This window comes from Callorhinus ursinus, unplaced genomic scaffold (assembly GCF_003265705.2).
Source record: "Callorhinus ursinus isolate GAN/ISIS: 27379988/994484 unplaced genomic scaffold, GSC_fseal_2.0 scaffold4, whole genome shotgun sequence".
Classification (NCBI taxonomy): domain Eukaryota; kingdom Metazoa; phylum Chordata; class Mammalia; order Carnivora; family Otariidae; genus Callorhinus; species Callorhinus ursinus.
Window position 1 is genome coordinate 140,021,764 of NW_027397066.1, and position 17,545 is coordinate 140,039,308.

The 17,545-nt window shown below is 39.5% G+C and overlaps 1 protein-coding gene across 2 annotated transcripts in view; it reads left to right on the forward strand.

Annotated features, from left to right (window-relative positions):
• CPE (carboxypeptidase E) overlaps positions 1–17,545 on the forward strand; it is a 123,604-nt gene that overhangs the window by 97,619 nt on the left and 8,440 nt on the right. For both annotated transcript variants that reach the window (XM_025874419.2, XM_025874420.1), the window contains exon 6: positions 14,917–15,056. In XM_025874419.2, the coding sequence (XP_025730204.1) occupies positions 14,917–15,056 (140 nt within the window). The remainder of the gene's footprint in view (positions 1–14,916; positions 15,057–17,545) is intronic.

A 17,545-nucleotide genomic window follows, 5' to 3' on the forward strand; every position in this document is an offset into this window, starting at 1 on the left:
AATTATGGCACTGGCAGCACTAGTGAGTTATAGTGTTTGGGTTTGTTTAATATGCTTCTTTTATTGAATTATGCCCTGAGAAAAATATTTTCCTGATATATGTTTGTTTTGTTTTAACTTATATTTTGCATCAGACCAGATCAGATTTAGCACTTTTGTCCCCCTATAGCCTGAGAAATAAAGACAGATTTAGGATTTAGACTATGTCGAATATGTCAGATGGGAAGTAATTTCATAATTCAATTTTTATAAAAACTTTAATGATTCCTTTGGAATTCCGTTTATAGACAGTGTATTGTCTACAGAATACCAAGAGATGTATATCTGTAAAATAATGACAATAATAATAATAATAATATTAATCTTAGTGATTATGAACCACAATAATCAAAGAAAGCTTTGACTTTCTTTAGCTCTCTAGATAGTGAATGAAATCAGTGTCCTAGGTCCATGTTTTCTAGAAGCAGAGCCTGAGATAGGGATTTGGTTGCTTGTAATTTATTGAGGAAGTGCTCTTTAGAGGAAAAACCCTGTATGGAAGTGAGGGAAGCAGGGTAGGGAGGGGGGTCGAGGTGAGCAAGGATGTGGTCACAGGGACAGCCATAACCTCAGCCTGAGCCATTGGGAGGAAGGCCTCAAGTGTAAATCACAGGCAGGGTTATCCTGCCCTGAGGCTAGGGGAAGGGGACCAACCTTTGGTGGCTTCGTATAAGTCAGTCTTTGGTTGGGGATTGCCAGGAGCATTTTGGAGTGAGAGATAGGAGGGAGTAACCTCCCAAGCCAGGTGGTTTCTATCAGCTGCTCTTCTAGAAAACACCGGTCAGCTCTGAGCTCTTAACAGCCAACACTCAAACAGCAATTTGGGGATGGATTCCCCGGCTCAGTAAAAGCAATCCTGTGGGTACCAACAGCATTCACTACTAGCTTGAATCAGGTTCAAAGTAAAATTGTTCTGGATGCAGAATCTTCTCTCTTGGTGCAGTTTGCAGTGTTCTTATTATGCCTCGTATGTAGTAGATCCTCAGTGACTGTTAAATTAGTATGTAGTATATTATTAAGACTCCCAAGCCCTTAGGAATCTACTGTGCTATTGGTTCGACTTAAAGAACAAAATAGTATGTCAGACCATCTTAAATGACCATCCAAGCTCTTCCCTGATAGAGAGGTAGGTTTAGAGGGATGCACATTTCTTTAGTAGCCCAGTAACGGTTGAGGGTTTGACCTTATTGTCTTTTTTAAAAAAATTATTATTATTTAAAAATTTTATTTTCCCCAGCTTTATGGACATATAATTGCATGTAACATCGTATAAGTCTAAGGTGTATGATGTGATTTATTTCTTGTATGTATTGCATAAATGATTACCTAATAAGGTTAGCTAAGACATCCATCACGACATAATTACCATTTTTCTTTTTTTTTTTTTTGTGGTGAGGACATTTAATATTTACTCTCTCAGCAGCTTTCAAGTATATTATACAGTATTGTTAACTAATAGTCACCATGCTGTACATTAGCTCCACAGAACTTACTCATCTTGTAACAAGCAGTTATGTTAGCTTTTTAAAATTTCATACATAAGTGAGATCATTCAGTATTTGTCTTTCTCTGTCTGAATTATTTCACTTAGCACAATGCCTTCAGGGTCCATCCATGGTATTGCAAATGGCAGGATTTCCTTAATTTTTATGGCTCAATGATATTCCATTGTTTATATATACCACATTTTCTTTATCCATTCATCTGTCCATGGGCACTTAGGTTGTTTCCATGTCTTGGCTACTGTGAATAATGCTGCAGTGAACATGGGAGTGCAGATATCTATCTCTTCTAGATAATGATTTCATTTTCTTTGGATATATACCCAGAATTAGGATTGCTAGATCATATGGTAGTTCTATTTTTAATTCTTTTGGAAACCTCTGAACCTACCATTTTCCATAGTGAATATACCAATTTACATACTCACCAACAGTGCACAAAAGTTCTCTTCTCTTTGCATTTTTGTCAGCACTTATTGTCTCATCTTTTTGATAATAACCAATCTAACAGGTATGAGGTGATGTCTCATTGTGGCTTTGATTTGCATTTCCCAGATGATTAGTGATGTTGAGCATCTTCTTATATGTCAGTTGGTCATCTCTGTGTCTTCTTTGGAAAAATGTCTAGTCAGGTTCTTAGTCCATTTTTAATTGGATTATTTGTTTTTTTGCTATTGAGTTGTATGAGTTCCTTGTATATTTTTTATATTAACCCCTCATTGGATAGTTTGCAAATATTTTCTCCCATTCTATAGATTGATTGTCTTTTCATTTTTTTTGACTGTTTCTTTTTCTGTACTGAAGTTTTTAGTTTGATGTAGTCTTGCTTGTTTATTTTTGCTTTTTTTGCTTGTGTTTTGTTGCCATATCCAAAAGCTGTTGCCAAGACCAATGACAGGAAGGTTTTTCCCCTATGTTTTCTTTCTTTCTTTTTTCTTTTTTTAAAGATTTTATTTATTTGACAGAGAGGCACAGTGAGAGAGGGAACACAAGCAGGGGGAGTGGGAGAGGGAGAAGCAGGCTTCCTGCCGAGCAGGGAGCCTGATGTGGGGCTCGATCCCAGGACCCTGGGATCATGACTTGAGCCGAAGGCAGACGCTTAATGGCTGAGCCACCCAGGCATCCCTGCCCTATGTTTTCTTCTAGGGGCTTTATGATTTCAGGTCTTACATTTACTTTTTCAATCCATTTTGAGTTAATTTTTGTGTATGGTATAAAATAACATTCCAGTGTCTTTCATTTGTGTGTGGACATCCAGTTTTCCTAGTACCTTTCACTAAAGAGATTAGCCTTTCCCCATTGAATATTCTCAGTTCCCTTGTCAAATATTAGTTAACTGTATGTGCCAGGATTTATATCTGGGCTCTTAATCCTGGACTTTTGATCTGTGTGTCTGTTTTTATGCCAGTATCATACCATTTTGATTACTATAGCTTTATAGTATAGACCGAAGTCAGAAAGTGTAATGTCTCCAGCTATATTCTTATTTCTCGATTGCTTTGGCTGTTTGGTGTCTTTTGTGGTTCCATTTAATTCTAGGATTTTTTTCTGTCTGTAAAGAATGCCATTGGAATTTTGATAGGGATTGCATTGAATCTGTAGATCATTTTGAGTAGTACGGACATTTTAATAATATTAATTCTGATCTGTGAACACAGGATATCTTTCCATTTGTTTGTGTCTTCTTCAGTTTCTTTCATCAATGTCTTATAGTGTTCAGTTTATAGATCTTTCACCTCCTCAGTTAAATTTATTCCTGAGTATTTTATTGCTTTTGATACTGTTGTAAATGGGATTGTTTTCTTTGTTTTTTGGATAGCTCATTGTTACTTATAGAAATGCAACTGATTTTTGTATGTTGTTTTTGCAGCCTGCAACTTTAATGAATTTATTTATTGGTTCCAAGAGTTTTTCGGTGCAATCTTTAGAACTTCCTATGTATAAGATCATATCATCTGCAAACAAAGACAGTTTTACTTCATTTTCTCCAATTTGGATGTCTTATTTCTTTTTCTTGCCTGATTGCTTTGACTAAGACTTCTAATACTATGTTGAATAGGAGTGGTGAGAGTGGGTACCCCTTTCTTTTTGCTGATCTTAGAGAAAAAGCTTTCAGCCTTTCACCATTAATGACCTTAGCTGTGGGCTTGCCATATATAGCCTTTATTATGTTGTGGTACATTCCTTTTACATCCAATTTGTTGAGTTTTTATCATGAAAAGATGTTGAATTTTGTCAAAATCTTTTTATGCAATTTTTGAGATGATTGTGATTTTTATCTTTCATTCTATCAATGTGGTGTATCACATTTGTCGATTTGCATATGTTGAATCATCTTTATATCCCAAATATACAGTCTACTTCATCATTTTGTATGATCCTTTCAATGTGCTGTTGAATTCAGTTTGCTAGTATTTTGTTGAGAATTTTTGCAACTGTATTCATCAGGGATATTGGCGTGTAGTTTTCTTTTCTTGTAATGTCCTTTTCTGGCTTTGGTATCAGGGTAATGCTGGCCTGTAAAATGAGTTTGGGAGTATATCCTCCTCTTCAGTTTTTGGGAAGAGTTTAGGAAGGATTGGTGTTAATTCTTCTTTGAATGTTTGGTAGAATTCACCAGTGAAACCATCTTGGGCCTTTCCTTGTTGGAAAATTTTTGATTGCTGGTTCAATCTTCTTACTAGTAATTGGTCTGTTTCAGATTTTCTGTTTCTTCATAATTCAGGCTTGGTGGACTGTATGTCTCTAGAAATTAACCCATTTCATCTAGCTTATCCAATTGTTGGTCTATAATCATTCATAGTCTCTTAAGATCCTTTGCATTTCTGTCATATCAGTTGTAATGTCTCCTCTTCCATTTCTGATTGTTGAGTTTTCTCTCTCTTAATTCTTAGTCTAGTCAAATGTTTGTCAGTTTTGTTTATCTTTAAAAAAATCCAGCTGTTAGATTTGTTGATCTTTCCTTTTGTTTTTCTTGTCTGTATTTCATTTGTATCTGCCCTGATTTTTCTTATTTCCTTCTTTCTGCTAACTTTGGACTTAGGTGGTTCTTCTTTTTCTAGTTCCTTGATGTATCAAGTTCACTTGTTTATTCAAGATTTTTCTTTTTTCTTAATGCAGGCATTTATTGTAATAAACTTTCCTCTTAGAACTGCTTTTACTGCATTCCATAAGTTTTGGTGTGCTGTGTTTCTAATTTTGTTTGTTTCATAATATTTTGGTTTCCCTTTTGATTTCCTTTTTGACCCATTGGTTGTTCAAAAGTGTGTTGGTTTAATTTTCTACATAATTGTGAATCTATCCTGCATAATATTCCATGTGGGCCTGAGAAGAATGTGTAATTCTGCTGTTGGATGGAATGTTCCATTTATGTCTGTTAGGTACATTTGGTCTAACATATAGTTCAAGGACAGTTTTTACTTATAGATTTCTGACTGGATAATCTAGCCATTGTTGAAACTGGGATATTGAAATCTCCTATTATTATTGAATTGTTGTCTGTTTTTCCCTTCAGGTCTATTAGTATTGGCTTAATATATTTAGATGCTCCAGTGTTGAGTGCATATATAATTTTCAAGAGCTAGTTCCTTTGAGAAATTTACCCTTCTATCATTTTGTAATGACTGTTTTTGTCTCTTGTTAAAGCTTTTTGGCTTAAAGTGTATTTTGTCTGATAAAAGTATAGCTACCCCTACTCTTTTTAGGTTTCCAATTGCATGGAATATCTTTTTTCTTTCCTTCACTCCAAGCTTTCATTGTCCTTAAAGATGATGTGAGGCTCTGAGGCTCTAGTAGGCACCATAGAGTTGGATCCTGGTTTTTTGTTTGTTTGTTTGTCTTGTTTTAAAATCTGTTCAGATATTCTATGTCTTTATGGAGGATTTAAACCATTAACATTTAAAAGATATGTTAATACCATCTTATTGTTTTCTGGCTGTTTTGTAGTTCTCTTATTCCTTTCTATTCTCTTTCTGACCTCCTTTGTGAATTGATGATTTTCCTTAGTGATATGCTTTGGTTCTTTTTTTTTTTTTAAGTTTTTATTTAGTTGACAGAGAAAGACACAGTGAGAGAGGGAACACAAGCAGGGGGAGTGGGAGAGGGAGAAGCAGGCCTCCGCTGAGCAGGGAACCCGATGCGGGGCTTGATCCCAGGACCCTGGGATCATGACCTGAGCCAAAGGCAGATGCTTAACGACTGAGCCACCCAGGCGCCCCTGCTTTGGTTCTTATACCTTTATCTTTTGTGAATCTATTATAAGTTTTTGCTTTGTGGTTAGCATGAGAGCAGTTTACATTTTTCATGTTATGTATTCATTAATAAATTATTGTGGCTACAGTTATTTTTAATACTTTTGTCCTCTAATTTTTATACTAGAGTTAAGTGATTAACACACTACCATAATACAGTATTAGAGTCTTTTGGATTTGACTCTATACCTACCTTTACCAGTATGCTGCATATTTTTGTATGTTTCCATGTTACAAATTAGTATCCTTTCATATCAGAAAAAAAAAAGAAGAAGAAGATAGCAGGAGGGGAAGAATGAATGGGGGGAAATTGGAGGGGGAGACGAACCATGAGAGATGATGGACTCTGAAAAACAAACTGAAGGTTCTAGAAGGGAGGGGGTGGGAGGATGGGTTAGCCTGGTGATGGGTATTAAAGAGGGAATGTTCTGCATGGAGCACTGGGTGTTATGCACAAACAATGAATCATGGAGCACTACATCAAAAACTAATGATGTAATGTATGGTGATTAACATAACAATAAAAAATTAAAAAAAAAAGAATGCCTTGCAGCATTTCTTGTAAGACAGTTCTAATGGTGATGAACTCCTTCAGCTTTTGTTTGTTTGGGAAAATCTTTATCTCCTTCATTTCTGAAGGACAACTTTGCTGAGTAAAGTTTTCTTGGTTGGCAGTTTTTTTCTTTCACTTTGAATATATCATCCCACTGTCTCCTGGCCTATAAGGTTTCTGCTGAGAAATCTGCTGATAGCCTTATGGGCGGGGGTGGGAGCTGTTCTTTTGTAAGTTAAAAGCTTTTTTTTTTCCCCTTTTAGCTCCTTTTAAGATTATCTCTTTGTCTTTGATTTTTTTGACTGCTTTATTCTAATATGTCCTGGAGATCTCTTTGAATTGAAATTTTTGGGGACCTATGAACTTGGATGTCCAAGTTTCTTCCTGGATTTAGGACACTCTCAGCCATTATTTCTTGATATTAGCTTTCTGCCTCTTCTCTTTCTCTTCTCCTTCTGGGACTCTAGTGATGTGTAGATTGTTTTCTTTTCTTTTAATTTTATTTTATTATGTTATGTTAGTCGCCATACAATACATCACCAGTTTCCGATGCAATGATCCACGATTCATTGTTTTTGTACAACACCCAGTGCTCCATGCAATACGTGCCCTCCTTAATACCCATCACTGGGCTAACCCCCCCACCCCCCCCTTAAAACCCTCCATTTGTTTCTCAGAGTCCATAGTCTGTCATGGTTCATCTCCCCCTCTGATTTCCCCCCTTCATTTTTCCCTTCCTTCTCCTAATGTCTTCCATGCTATTCCTTATGTTCCACAAATAAATGAAACCATATGGTAATTGATTTTCTCTGCTTGACTTATTTCACTTAGCATAATCTCCTCCAGTCCCATCCATGTTGATGTAAAAGTTGAGTATTTACCTTTCTGATGGCTAATATTCCATTGTATATATGGACCACATCTTCTTTATCCATTCGTCTGCTGAAGGGCATCTCGGCTCTTTCCACAGTTTGGCTATTGTGGACATTGCTGCTATGAACATTGGGGTGCATATGGCCCTTCTTTTCACTACATCTGTGTCTTTGGGGTAAATACCCAGGAGTGCAATTGCTGGGTCATAGGGTAGCTCTATTTTTAATTTTTTGAGGAATCTCCACACTGTTTTCCAAAGTGACTATACCAACTTGCATTCCCACCAACAGTGTAAGAGGGTTCCCCTTTCTCGACAACCTCTCCAACATTTGTTGTTTCTTGCCTTGTCAATTTTTGCCATTCTAACTGGTGTAAGGTGGTATCTCAATGTGGTTTTGATTTGAATTTCCCTGATGGCTAATGATGAACATCTTTTCATGTGTCTATTAGCTATTTGTATGTCTTCTTTTGAGAAGTGTCTGTTCATGTCTTCTGCCCATTGTTTTGACTTGATTATTTGTTTTTTGGGTGTTGAGTTTGAGAAGTTCTTTATAGAGCTTGGATACCAGCCCTTTATCTGTAGTGTCATTTGCAAATATCTTCTTCTATTCTGTGGGTTGCCTCTTTGTTTTGTCGACTGTTTCCTTTGCTGTGCAGAAGGTTTTTATCTTGATGAAGTCCCAAAAGTTCATTTTTGCTTTTGTTTCACTAGCCTTTGGAGATGTATCTTGAAAGAAGTTGCTGTGGCCAATGTCAAAGAGGTTACTGCCTATGTTCTCTTCTAGGATTTTGATGGATTCCTATCTCACATTGAGGTCTTTCATCCATTTTGAGTTTATCTTTGTGTAGGGTGTTTGAGAATGGTCGAGTTTCATTCTTCTACATGTGGCTGTCTAATTATCCCAGCACCATTTATTGAAGAGACTGTCTTTTTTCCATTGCATATTTTTTCCTGCCTTGTCGAAGATTATTTGTCCATAGAGTTGAGGGTCCATATCTGGGCTCTCTATTCTGTTCCATTGATCTATATGTCTGTTTTTGTGCCAGTACCATGCTGTCTTGGTGATCGCTGCTTTGTAATATAGCTTGAAATCAGGCAATGTGATGCCCCCAGCTTTGTTTTTCTTTTTCAACATTTCCTTGGCAATCCAGGGTCTTTTCCGATTCCATACAAATTTTAGACTTGTTTGTTCCAGCACTTTGAAAAATGTCATTGGAATTTTGATTGGGATGGCATTGAAGGTATAGATTGCTCTGGGTAGCATCGACATTTTAACAATGTTTTTTCTTCCAATCCATGAACATGGAAAGTTTTTCCATCTTTTTGTGTCTTCTTCAATTTCTTTCATGAGTGTTCTATAGTTCCTAGAGTATAGATTCTTTACCTCTTTGGTTAGGTTTATTCTGAGGTATCTTATGGTTTTTGGTGCTACTGTAAATGGAATCGTTTCTCTAATTTCTCTTTCTACAGTTGCTTTTTTAGTGTATAAGAAAGCAACTGGGGGGTGCCTGGGTGGCTCAGTTGGTTGAGCGACTGCCTTCGGCTCAGGTCATGATCCCGGGGTCCTGGGATTGAGCCCCACATCAGGCTCCCTGCTTGGCTGGAGGCCTGCTTCTCCCTCTCCCACTCTCCCTGCTTGTGTTCCCTCTCATGCTGTCTCTCTCTCTCTCTCTGTCAATTAAATAAATAAAATCTTAAAAAAAAAAGAAAGCAACTGATTTCTGTGCATTGATTTTGTATCCTGCCACATTACTGAATGACTGTATGAGTTCTAATAATTTGGGGGTGGAGTCTTTTGGGTTTTCCACATAAAGTATTATGTCATCTGCGAAAAGAGAGAGTTTGACTTCTTTGCCAATCTGAATATTTTATTTCTTTTTGTTGTCTGATTGCTGCTGCTAGGACTTCTAGTACTATGTTGAACAACAGTGGCAAGAGTGGGCATCTTTGGCAAGTTCCTGATCTTAGGAGACAGACTCTCAGCTTTTCCCCATTGAAGATGGTATTTGCTCTGGGTTTTTCATAGGTGATTTTATGAACTTGAGGAATGTTCCCTCTATCCCCATACTCTGAAGAGTTTTAATCAGGAAAGGATGCTGTATTTTGTCAAATGCTTTTTCTGCATCAATTGGGAGGACCATATCGTTCTTCTCTCTCCTTTTATTAACGTATTCTATCACACTGACTGATTTGTGAATGTTGAACCACCCTTGCATCCCGGGGATAAATCCCACTTGGTTGTGGTGGATGATACTTTTAATGTATTGTTGGATCCTATTGGCTAGAATTTTGTTGAGGATTTTGGAATCCATATGCATCAGGGATATTGGTCTGAAATTCTCCTTTTTGATGAGGTCTTTGCCTGGTTTGGGGATTAAGGTAATGCTGGCCTCATAGAATGAATCTGGAAGCTTTCCTTCTGTTTCTATTTTTTGAAACAGCTTCAGGAGAATAGGTATTATTTCTTCTTTGAATGTTTGGTAGAATTCCCCAGGGAATCCATCAGGCCTGGACTCTTGTTTTTTTGGGAAGGTTTTTGATTACTGCTTCAATCTTGTTACTGCTTATTGGCCTATTCAGGTTGTCAATTTCTTCCTCTTTTGGTCTTGGGAGTTTATAGGTTTCCAGGAAGGCATCCATTTCATCCAGATTGCTCAGTTTATTGGTATATAGTTGTTGATAATAATTTCTAATGATTGTTTCTATTTCCTAGGTGTTAGTCATGATCTCTCTTCTTTCATTCGTAAATTTATTAATTTGGGTCCCTTCTCTTTTCTTTTGGATAAGTCTGGCCAGTGGTTTATCGATCTTATTAATTCTTTCAAAGAACAAGCTTCTAGTTTCATTGATCTGATCTACTGTGTTTCTGGTTTCTAATTCATTGATCTCTGCTCTAATCTTAATTATTTCTCTTCTAATGTGTGGCTTAGGTATCATTTGTTGCTTTTTCTCTGGTTCTTTAAGGTGTAGAGTTAGTTGGTGAATTCGGGATTTTTCTATCTTTTTGAGTGAGGCTTGGATGGCTATGTATTTCCCCCTTAGGACCGCCTTTCAGTATCCCATAGGTTTTGAACTGGTGTGTTTTTGTTCTCATTGGTTTCCATGAATTGTTTAAGTTCTTCTTTGATTTCCTGGTTGACCCAAACATTTTTGAGCAGAGTGGTCTTTAGCTTCCAAGTGTTTAAATTTCTGCCAAATTTTTTCTTGTGATTGAGTTCCAGTTTTAAAGCATTATGGTCTGAGAATATGCAGGGAATAATCTCAGTCTTTTGGTTATCAGTTGAGACCTGATTTGTGATCCAGTATGTGGTCTATTCTGGAGAAAGTTCCATGTGCGCTCGAGAAGAATGAGTATTCTTTTGTTTTAGGGTGGAAAGTTCTGTATATATCTATGAGGTCCATCTGGTCCAGTGTGTCATTCAAAGTTCTTGTTTCTTTCTTCTTTGTTTTTTTAAAAAGATTTTATTTATTTATTTGACAGAGATAGAGAGCGCACAAGTAGGCAGAGAGGCAGGCAGAGAGAGAGGGAGAAGCAGGTTCTCTGCCGAGCAGGGAGCCCAATGAGGGACTTGATCCCAGGACCCTGGGATCATGACCTGAGCCAAAGGCAGCCGCTTAACCAACTGAGCCACCCAGGCGCCCAAAGCTCTTGTTTCTTTGTTGATTTTCTGCTTAGATGATCTGTCTATTGCTGAGAGTGGAGTATTGAGGTCTCCTACAATTAACATATTGTTATCAATATGACTCTTTATTTTAGTTAACAGTTGGCTTATGTAGATGGGTGCTCCCATATTGGGGGCATAGATATTTACAATTGTTAGATCTTCTTGTTGGGTAGACCCTTTAAGAATGATATAGTGTCCTTCTGTGTCTCTAACTACAGTCTTTAGTTTAAAATCTAATTTGTCTGATATAAGAATTGCTACCCCAGATTTCTTTTGAGGTCTGTTGGCATGGAAGATGGATCTCCATCCCTTCACTTTCAGTCTGGATGTATCTTTAGGTTCAAAATGAGTCTCTTATAGACAGCATATAGATGGTTCCTGTCTTTTTATCCAATCTGCAACCCTGTGTTGTTTTATGGGAGCATTTAGGCCTTTCACATTGAGAGTTATTACTGAAAGATATGAATTAATGGTCATCATGTTGCCTGTGAAGACCTTGTTTTTATAGATTGTCCCTGTAAATTTTTTTTCTGTATCAATCTTGGGGTCTTTCTCTTTTTATAGAACCTCCCTTAATAGTTCTTGCAGGACCGGCTTAGTGGTCACATATTCTTTCAGTTTCTTCCGGTCTTGGAAGCTCTGCATCTCTCCATCTATTCTAAATGACAGCCTTGCTGGATAAAGTATTCTTGGCTGCATGTTCTTCTCATTCAGTACCCTGAATATGTCTTGCCAGGCCTTTCTGGCTTGCCAGGTCTCTGTGGATAGGTCTGACATCATTCTGATGTTCCTCCCTCTGTACATAAGGAATCTCTTCCCCCTAACTGCCCTTAAGATGGTTTCCTTGGTTCTAAGGTTTGCGAGTTTTACTATTACATGCGGGGTTGTTGGCCTGTTTTCCTTGATCTTGGGAGGGGTCCTCTCTGCCTCTAGGACACGAATGTTTGTTTCATTCCCCTGATTAGGGAAGTTCTCAGCTACGATTTGCTCAAATATATCTTCTAGTCCTTTCTCTCTCTCCACCCCCTCAGGGATTCCAATAATTCTGACATTGGAACATTTCATGGTGTCACTTATTTCTCTGATTCTATTTTCATGGATTCTGAGTTGTTTTTCCCTGGCCTCCTCATTTCCCTTTTTGTCTATTAATTGGTCTTCTAGGTCACTAATTCATTCTTCTGCCTCACTTACCCTAGCTGTTAGATTATCTAGATTAGATTGGATCTCATTGATAGCATTTTTAAGTTCTGCCAATTCAGCTTTCATTTCTGCCCTTAGAGACTCTATGTTGCCATTAATCGATTTCTCCATTCTAGCTATTGTCTTCACAATTGCTAGCCTGAATTCAATCTCCGACATCTTGGTTATATCTGCAACCATTTGTAAATCTGTGGCATAAGCCAGAGTCTCTGAGTCTTTCCTATTTTGTGGGTTCCTCCTCCTAGTCATTCTGTTGAGGGGTGGTTGAGGGAAAGTACAGAGTCCAAATTATTGACCACAACCCAAGCAAGATTCACCTATTTTCTAGGGACCTTAGGGTTGCTGGCCTCTTGTTTTCCCAGCCTGTCTCATGGGGGAGGGGCCTACAGTGCTGTTACTCAGGGAACCCTGTTTGGGCAGATTTGCCCTGCCCCCTGTGGTGGGGGATGGGCTCAGTGAAAACCGTTTTTGGGGGGCTTTTTTTCTCTGGTGGCTTTCCCTGGTGGCTTTCAATGTCTCTTCCAAGATTCAGACAGAAAAGACCCTTTCCAGTCCTCTGCCTCAGAGCAGAGAGATCACAGTCTGTTCTTCATTGAGCTCTCCAGGCCACACTATCTCCGTTTCCATCTGTACTGCTTAAAACTGCAGCGGTCCTGGGTTGTGCACCCCTCAGCAGTGCTCCCAGTCCTCGCCTCCAGGTCGAGGCACGTCTCTGCTCTTTGGGCTGCTAAAACCGCCAGCCACCTCCAGTTCGCACATGTGGCCCTGCAGCTCTGGGTTTCCGTGCAGGGGCTACCTTAAAGTCCTTTCCCCGCCGCTACCAGTCTTCGAGTGTGTGCCCGGTCCCCGGCACTGGAGGCTATCACTCACCAGCAGTATAGGATCCCGGCAGCTAGGCTCCTTCCCGCTGCCGTTTATCCTCTGATATGTGCCTGTGGAATCATGGCTCCCTGCTTCGTACCTCGAAACCAACCGCCTGCGATATTCTGTTTGTAGATATCCAGATCTATCTTCTTACATCGCAGGCTGATTTTGTGGGTGTTCAGAGTGGTCTGGTAGATATCCAGCTCAATTCCGGGGACTGGTTGCAATAGGGTCCCCTACTCCTCTGCCATCTATCCCCCCTCCCTTGTAGATTGTTTTCTTAATGGTATCCTGTAGTCATGTAAGCTTTCTTCACTCTTTTTCATTCTTTTTTCTTGGTTTTCCTATGGCTTGATAATTTTAAATGACCTGTATCTGCCTCCTGATTCTTTCTTCTGCTTGATCCAGTCTGATGTTAATGCTCCCTATTGCATTTTCCTCCTTTTAATTCTTTGTATTTTTGTTGTTGTTGTTGTTGTTTAGTTCTTGAACTTCTGTTTGGTTCTTGTTATGATGTCTTTCTGTTAAACTCATTTTGCTCATATATAATTTTTCTGATTTCATGAATTGTGTTTCTGTTTTTTCTTGTAGGTCACTGAGCTTCCTTAAAACAACTATTTTGAACTTTTTATTGGGAAAATCACAGATCTCCATTTCTTTGGGGTTGGTTACTAGAAAATTATTGTGTTCCTTTGGTGGTGTCATGTTTCCTTGATTTTTCACGTTCGTTGAAGTCTTGTGTTATTGACTTCCCATTTGAAGAAGAAGGTCACCTCTTCTGTCTTTACCAACTGGCTTTGGTAGAGTAATAACTTCTCTTAGTCCTGTTAGGAATTCTGAGGCTTTCCAGACCTTTTCTATGGAATACCTCCTCCTTACTTCTTAGGGGGAGAATTCTTAAAATTGTGTGCCTTCTTTTGATCCTGCAAGGTCAGGCCAATTGCTGATAGCCTCCTGTGTGCTTTCTCTAGGGCAGTGCTAAATGCTCAAATTTCTCTCAACCCTGTAGAGTTGGGCCAGCTTTCTGTGTATGCTCATTAGGCATCTGCAAAGGCTTGCTGTTGCTACTGTCAGTGGCATGCAGAGGGAGCTGGCCACAGGGTGAGGTGTGTGGATGGGGTGTGCAGAATGTTAGGGGTGCCTGTGGGCCAGTTGAAAGGATCTGCAGGTAAGGTGTCCCCAGTGACTAGTGGGTAGGCTTCCTGATGGAGTCTGTGACATGGTTAGTAAGATCCACGTCCCTTTGATACACTCTGGAAGTCTTGGCTACTGTTCTCCCAACCATTCCCTGCCCCAGTCATGTAGTATACTTAAGTTTTCTGGATGGGGTGAGAAAGAAGCTGTGTCCAGCACAACTCACTCACGTTCTCACTTTCCCTCATGAGAGAAATCATGGACCAAAAAGTTCTCTCTTGGCACTGAGCTGTGTCACATCAGGGAAGGGGTGATGCAAGTAAAGCAAAACCATTACTCTTACTTTCTTCAGTGCATCCAGTCTCTGATTTTTCCCTCCAATGGTGTGCTGGAACTTCTGCCCTGGACTCATGGCCTTCCACAAAGGCACTCTGTCCCATGGGTGATTGTCAAGATCAGCGTTCTTCTTCTAGGAAGATGGTAGAAAACGCCTTTTCTGTCATTTTGATGTCATTGTTCCCTGTTATCTTCTTTAAAGCCAATTCCAGCAATGCGGAACATGGTCAATGCCTGCTTTAGCACCCAACAACAGCAATGCATTAAGCTAAGTGATTGCTTAAGAATCCAAGAGAGTTTCTGCTCTAAGGCAGTAACAGCCTCCCAATTATGTTGTTCTGTCCCTTATGGTAGATGATTTTCCTTGTGGTTTCCCACAGGCTACTCAAAATGCACCAGTTGGTGTATCTTTTGCTTGGCTCCCAATTCAGCAGAACGGCTTGTGTAGAGTTTTCATCTCCACATGTATATTTTGACTTTCCATTTGGTGCCTTGGCAGGAATGCAAGACTTCAATTATCTCAGCAGCAACTGTTTCGAGATCACCGTGGAGCTTAGCTGTGAAAAGTTTCCACCTGAAGAGACTCTGAAGAGCTACTGGGAGGATAACAAAAACTCCCTTATTAGCTACCTCGAGCAGGTAAACACCACCTCCAGCATAAAATGGGAGATCTCAGAGCATTTAAACCTGGCATACAATCGTTTCCTACGAGGAGTCCAGTCCAGGGGAGTCCATCTGACTCAGAATGAGGACGCTGCATTTGGAAAACATGTCGGTAGTAGTCCAAACAGGCTTTCATTTGTCATAGGTTTTGTGGCTCATGAATATTCACTGAGAACTAAACTGAGATTTGTGGTAAAGCGAGGTGACATCCTGTGTTCATTCATGTTGCTCTAAGCCAGGCAGTCCTAGGACTCTCCTCCCTGATTGTCTTGGGCCTTTCGGGCATCCCAGGCAGGACCATGACAAGGGTGAGGTAAGTGAGGCGCCTAGGGTCTAAAACTTAAGGAGGCACTTATTCTCCAGGGCATGTAGGTATAGGATCAGCACCCGAGTGTGAGTGCCTTCTTAAATTCTGTGCCCCATGTGCCCCACTTGTTTCACCCTCCAATGAGCAGGATCTGAGTTAATCACAATACCTATAGCTTTCCTTTATTGGGTGTTTACTGTTTCCCAGGCATTCTTCTGAATGCCTTACATGTAATCATTAATGCATTTAATCTTCACGACAACCTTATGATGGAAGTTGTATCATCGTTGTCATCATCATCATCATCCCTGAATTAAAAATGAGAGATCAGGGCGCCTGGGTGGCTCAGTTGGTTAAGCGACTGCCTTCGGCTCAGGTCATGATCCTGGGGTCCCGGGATCGAGTCCCGCATCGGGCTCCCTGCTCAGCGGGGAGTCTGCTTCTCCCTCTGACCCTCTTCCCTCTCGTGCTCTCTCTCATTCTCTCTCTCTCTCTCTCTCTCTCTCAAATAAATAAATAAAATCTTTAAAAAAAAATGAGAGATCAGAGACACAGATAAATCAAACAGCTTGCCTGAAATCACTTGGGCAGAATTTGAATCCAGGCTGTGTCCTTCCAGAATCACCATGCCACATTGCCTCTGATGACACACAAGCCTAGATCTGTGCTAGGGAGGCACTTATGTAGCCATTCCAGTGGGGTCTCTACAGAATTTGAGGGGAATCTCACTATCTGCAAGAGTAAGATAACTTACCTACTGAGATTGAACCCAGGCCAGTTCCCTGCCCACCCCACATCTCTATACTATGTTGACATTGGCACCAGGGGCCACGCTGGTGAAACAGACCTAAAGACTCTGATCCTTGCCTGCGGTGCCTTGATGGTCTTCAAATTCCATTCGGTATGTGGCTATTTACACCCAAAGCCAGGTAGAGTGATGTCAGTTTCACACGCCAGCAGATAGTCGAGACTAATTTAAAAACTAATTCGATATGAACAAATGATGTTAAATAAACATGAAGCTATTTGCATATATGTGGACAACATATACATAGGAAACCAGTGCATTTAAAAAAATGTAAAATCAGCTTAAGTATTCTTTTACACGTGTCAGGTATCCACATAATACCTTACTAAGGGCACCTGGGTGGCTCAGTTGGTTAAGCGACTGCCTTCGGCTCAGGTCATGATCCTGGAGTCCTGGGATCGAGTCCCGTATCGGGCTCCCTGCTCAGTGGGGAGTCTGCTTCTCCCTCTGACCCTCCCCCCTCTCATGTGCTCTCTCTCTCTCTCAAATAAATAAATAAAAAAAAATTTAAAAAAATACCTTACTAAAAGTGATTCTCATGGAATGGAACCACCAATTACAAAGATTAAAAATTACATTACACAGGATTTTTTCAATCAGTGGAATCCTGCTGCATGTTAATATAAAAAGGTATTTTTTACAACAAAAGCTAACGATAATTAGCCATGCTGACCCTAGAGCGACCCTGATAAGAACCCCCGAATAGTATCTCCTTTGAGGAGAGCTATAAATATATTTTTTGGGTAGAGGAAGTAAGATGGGGCTATTTGAAAAGTCCTCCACTTAGATGTCAAATAATGCTTCCTTTATAACAGTGCTTTTCATTCTATTTATATAGTTTTTTCAACAAAAATTTATTCAGCTACTCTAGTGTCTTAGGCACACTGTGAAGCACTGGGGATAGAAGTCTTTATATTAGTGAGTTCAGAAATGTCAGTACCGAATCACACAAGAGGATGATAAATGCTAAAATAAAGGTTAGTTACAAAAAGCCATGGCAGCACACTGGGTCCCTAAACCAGTCCTGCTCATTAATTAAAAAAAGAGGTTCAGCTGCTGCTTAGGTCTTAGTTATTAAGAAAAAACTCAAGACAATACAAAACCCACAAATGTGTACCATTAGGAAAGAGGAGAATATGTGTTATATTTATGGTGGCAAGTAGGCATGTATCAACTCATCAATCTATATAGAAATAAGCTGGAAAGAAGAGGGAATAGGTCTTACAGTCCTGTTTTATGCCACTTGGAATCAGAATTTGATCTGTCCACAGACCCATAGGATCCACCCTGATAGGACCTCAGTGTTATGGTACCAGCTGTGTAGAAGCAGTGAGAGTGATATTTACAATG